Source organism: Salpingoeca rosetta (assembly GCF_000188695.1).
Source record: "Salpingoeca rosetta unplaced genomic scaffold supercont1.10, whole genome shotgun sequence".
NCBI lineage: Eukaryota > Choanoflagellata > Craspedida > Salpingoecidae > Salpingoeca > Salpingoeca rosetta.
The window spans coordinates 1,469,680-1,474,679 of record NW_004754924.1 but is presented as its reverse complement, the minus strand read 5'-3'; the positions used below and the strand labels follow the sequence as shown (position 1 = coordinate 1,474,679).

General features: G+C 56.7%; 1 protein-coding gene across 1 annotated transcript in view; it reads right to left on the bottom strand.

Moving 5' to 3' along the window:
- Positions 1-4,765, bottom strand: part of PTSG_04617 (uncharacterized protein) — a gene marked incomplete at both ends in the record, with an annotated part of 7,740 nt that extends 2,975 nt beyond the window's left edge. Inside the window, 10 exons of the mRNA XM_004994652.1 lie at positions 105-247; positions 434-621; positions 958-1,039; positions 1,351-1,415; positions 1,596-2,584; positions 2,855-3,439; positions 3,814-3,876; positions 4,068-4,161; positions 4,446-4,538; positions 4,760-4,765. Of these exons, the coding sequence (XP_004994709.1) occupies positions 105-247; positions 434-621; positions 958-1,039; positions 1,351-1,415; positions 1,596-2,584; positions 2,855-3,439; positions 3,814-3,876; positions 4,068-4,161; positions 4,446-4,538; positions 4,760-4,765 (2,308 nt within the window). The remainder of the gene's footprint in view (positions 1-104; positions 248-433; positions 622-957; positions 1,040-1,350; positions 1,416-1,595; positions 2,585-2,854; positions 3,440-3,813; positions 3,877-4,067; positions 4,162-4,445; positions 4,539-4,759) is intronic.
- Positions 4,766-5,000: the final 235 nt, after the last annotated feature.

The window sequence follows — 5,000 nt, the reverse complement described above, 5'->3', positions numbered from 1 at the left end:
CAGCATTACAATCCACCAGCGCCGAGATCTCAGCTCGACCATACACACAAGCGAAATCGGACCTCGCCCTCTCCTTCACACGCACACAAGTGGCAGTTGCGTACGTGTCGCGCGGTCGAAGAACGCATCTGCAAGTGCGCGCCAATGCTTTGCCGCCGGAAAGTCGCTGCAGAGTCCAACAGCATTATCCCACTTGAAGCACAAGGCCACATGCTTCTCTGGGCCCGAGGAGAAGTAGCTCTTGACACTGTGATCCCAAGCCAAGCAAAGCAAAGACGGGCACGGCCAGTTTGGAGTCGGATGAGAACGACGAGATGAGCAGCAGCAACAGCCATTGTGCAAACACATGCTGAACACAAAAGCGGCGTAAACAGCACAACAAGGTGGCCCACAATGACAAACACAACGAACGAAAAGAATAATCATCACTTACAGGGGCGAGGTAAAGAAAGATAGGAGGTCATCTGTTGTGTTGTAAGTTGTGCGACGCCCAGACGGCCGATCGTGATTCAGAACGAAGCAGCCATCGGTCGTGTTTGTGACGCGTTCTTGGGATCTGCAAAACTCTGGCGGCATCCAATGCGGGTCAATCTTGAACCAAGTCGCGCTCTTCCTCATCAGCTGCGATTCATGCGGGCGCGCACACATCATCATGCCAGTCACAACAAAACATTTGTTGTCGTACAGCACAGTCAGTGTTGTTGCGGGATGGTGATGGAGAGGAGTTGGACAAAGGAAGCAAGGGGGCAACCACGATCAGGCTGCCACCAAGCATTCACGTTCTCCAACGCGTTCATGGTCACGACCACACATCACTCATCTTCACATGATCACATGCACATTCACCTTCAAACATGGCCATATTCATGCTCACGTTCACGTTTACACACGGCCACATTCACGTTTACACAAGGTCACCTTCACCTTCACATTATACGGTCACACAAGTATACGCACTTGTGGCCAGAGACGCAGGTCGTTGTACGAGTGTATTTGGAATGAAATGTCGGCATCGTCAAGCACAGCAGTAGCAGCAGCACTGCCGCCAGCACACACAACCCCAATCACAACACACACCAACACCAGCACCCTCATCACGTTCCGGGTGTTGCCGAAAATTGCGTGATATCGTTTACAAATTGTCTACAATCGCAGCGATCTGCTTGCCCACCAAACTCCGCAGTCGCTGTCTGTGTTGTGGTGTTGGTGCTTGTTGTTGGTGTGGTTGCGGGGGCTTGTTGGAAGCGACACGTGCAAGCGTGCGTTTGCCTTGCGCATTATAGCCAGCTTAAGGGCGGGGTGAAGGCGGTGGTCGTGAAGGTGAAGCAAGAGCAGAAATGGTGAGTGTACGTTGAGCGCAGGCATGAGTTGACGAGGAAGAAGTGTGGCATGAGGACAGCACTCACGACGCTACTCTGAACGATCAAGGAAGTAAACCCCAAAGACAATAACAAGGAAAGAACACACACGAGGCATGTGTACGTTAACATACACACACACGCACGCACACACACACACACACGCGCGCGCACTAATGTACACACACACACACCGCACGCACACAAATGTACACACGCACAAATGTACACACGCACAAATGTACACAGAGACTTACCAGCGACTTGAGACAACCCAAGGGCGGATGCAAACAAAGGTGGGATGGTGCCGCGAGAGCAGAGGTAGAGGCCTGCACGTTGCAAGTGAAACACAGCCTGCTTTGCATCCCCGCTCTCAACAAGATCGACAGCCCACGATACCACCACGTGTTCCAGCAGCGGCAGCACCACAGCAGAGGGCCACGTAGCAGCAGCTGTACCTGCGCCTTGCCCATGCACAGGTCCGTGCTGCTGTCGCTTCGCACGCTTCGTCGGCTGCGGCTGGCCGTTCGCCGACGTGCCGTGTGCCCGAGTACCCGTGTTTGGTGTCTCCGTCGCCTGCAGCGGTGTGCTGTGTGCAACACCTGCTTGATGCAACAACGTCGCGCAGCACAGCTCCCAGCACAATGCGCGCGTGCGCGCACGCTGGACCCCATCACCAGGCTCGTCGCCTGTGCACGAGTGGGCCAAACACACGAGCAGGGCCACCGTGAAGGCATCCAGCAACTCGACATCCATCACCTTCTGACCATGAACAGCTGAAGACCCCATACCTGCAGCCTGCACTGCGCCGCCGCCATCACCACCGAGCACGGTCTGTGCAATGGCGGGTGGCAGAGCATCCTTCGCCAGCGTGCGCACCACAGCAGCTGCGTCGTCCGTCGCGTCCCCGTGCACCAGCAGCAAACACAGCAGCTCACACAGCACCTGCTGCTCATGTATTGGGGTCGTCAGTGATGGGGATGCTGGTGTCGTCGATGCAACCGATGTTGCTGTTGCTGCTTCTGCTGCTGTTGTTGTTGTATCTGCGTGTCCGTTTGTACTCTGTTGCTCATGACTGCCATCACCGCCATCGTTGCTGCCTTCATCACGGTCCGTGCCCGCCACAGCCGGTGAACGCAGGCATCCAACCAGCGTGTGTAATACAGACACATCCATCCCACCACCACCACCACCACCACCACCACCATTGCCACCGCCGTCTGGTACTGTTACGGCAATCACACGATCAGCCAGCAGCGTTGGCCAGGGGAGACGGGCGGCAGCGAGCGTGTCTCGAAGACTCGTTGCAGTGGCGAACCGCCAGCACCCACACGGTGGAGAGGTGGGACTTGGTGTTGAACACCCCTCTCCATCGTGTGCTGACCTCAGCCCTTCACCACCACCACCACCACCACCACCACCACCACCACCACCACCACCACCACCACCACCACCACCACCACCACCACCATCATCATCATCACCAGCATGTGCACCACCGCTGTTTCGGCGATTGCGTCGCGGGCGCAGCGACCACACGAGCGCGCGCTTGTATGCGGCCGCCGCCTGTGCATACTCGCTCCTGTGCACGTGTGTCCGGGCTGCAATCACACACAGTTCAAAGTGCGCGCGTCGCACCGCTGCCCTTGGGTGGAGAAGCAGGTGCACACCGTCAAACACGCTCGCCACTGCTGGCGTGCTCGCGGTCGGGGATTGTGCTCGGGACGATGATGACGAGGGTGACGAAGATGCTGGTGGTGGCGGTGGCAGCGGTGTGGCTGCTGATCGTGGTGGCGGTGGTGATGATGTGCACACGATAACGGAGGGGCGTTGTACAGTGGCTGGCCTCTCGCGTGACGGCAGCAGTGTTGGAATGCGCAACACGCCACGCAATACCTGGCCAACGTCACCGGCACCATCGTCAACATCACCAGCACCACCAGAAGTGGCAGGGGTACTGTTATTGCGCTTGTAGGGTGTGTGCCACTTGTCGTTGTCAGCGCTAAGCACGGCATCGAGTTTGCACGCGTTGTCCAGTCCAATCTTGAGCGCTTTCGGCACCTTGGCAGAGCGGCCCTCCCCTGCCGTGGCGCAGTGGTGTGGAGCAATGAGGCGTGAAAGGTGGTGGGGGTGTTGATAAGTGTGTGCATGTGTGCGTGTGTGTGTGTGTGTGTGTGTGTGTGCATGTGTGCGTATGCGTGTGTGTGTGTGTGTGCGTGTGTGTGTGTGTGTGTGTGTGTGTGCGTGTGTGTGTGTGTGTGTGTATGTGTGTGATTGAATGTTTTAAGAGGGATGGAAAGTGAGTGGGATGGGTGTTGCAGTCGCGATGGTCGTTCGTGACGCGAGGAGGGGCGGGACGAGGGGTATGGCAACGAGCTGCGGGCAGCTTCACGATGGCAGGCACACATGTGCACGTGTGTTCAATGCTCACGACGCACGAGGTTGAAGTACGCACGTGCGAGAATGACAACGGTGAGACGAATTGCCATGAGTCGAAACACATTTTGCTTCTGTTGACCTGCGCAATCAAGGAATGGCTCGGGGTGTGAGCATTGCACGCGCGTGCTCGCTCATGCATGACTGTGTCGTGTAAAGGTTGAGACGGCCATGTGCACTGAATCACAGACACGGACGCAGACATTCAATCGCTACATCCAGATGCGGCAAGCACACACACACACACACACACACACACACACACACACGCACCGATAATTTTGTGTAGGGCCTTTTCTGCGCGGGCAGTGTCGCATTTGCGCAAGAACAGACACACGCGATGCAGTTGCAGCAACACGTCATCCGCCTGAGAGGGGTGGCGGCGGGCGAGGGCAGGGATGGTTGAGTGCAAACAACAGGTGTTATCACACAAGAGAACAGAACATGCACGTGTACGGGAATGCGAACGTGAATGTATGTGGTTGTGTGTGAGTGTGTGTGAGTGTGTGTGTGTGTGTGAGTGTGTGTGTGTGTGAGTGTGTGTGTGTGTGAGTGTGTGTGTATACGCGAGTGCTGCAAGCTTGTGTATGCCGAGCGTGTTTTGTTCAAGTGAGGCGCAACGTTCCACCACGCGTGGTGTGGCGGTCTCACCACATCATCGCGCAGGAGCAGCTGCTCATAGGCAGCAAAGCGTCCACGGCAGAGGGATACCGCCAGCAGCAGTCGCACAGCCACCGGGCGTGTCTGCAAGCACCAGTTGTGCGCACATTGTGAGGATGAGAGGAGAGCAGAAGTGGGGGAGGGGGCAATATAGTGTAGGAGGTGGAAGCATGACAAAGCACAAGGGCAGAAATAGAAAATCAACCCCAGCACACACACACGCACACACACACACACACACACACACACACACGCACGCACACACGCACATACGCACATACGCACGCACGCACGCTCGTACTAACAGACATACACACACGGATTCGTGGCTGGCTACAGAGCTGGGTCGTGTTGTGGGGCGGCGGTGCAAGGTAGAAACCACCGGGGGGCTGCAGGTCAAATGGCGGCAGCAAGCGAAAGCATGGCACGCCACTTGGGGATGGAGGGAATTTGGGCTTCGCCACAGGACTCCAAGTGCTAACGAAATGGTATATACAAGGGATCGAGCTTTGTCCAATGGGTGTCACAACGCCCCACGCGCCTCAT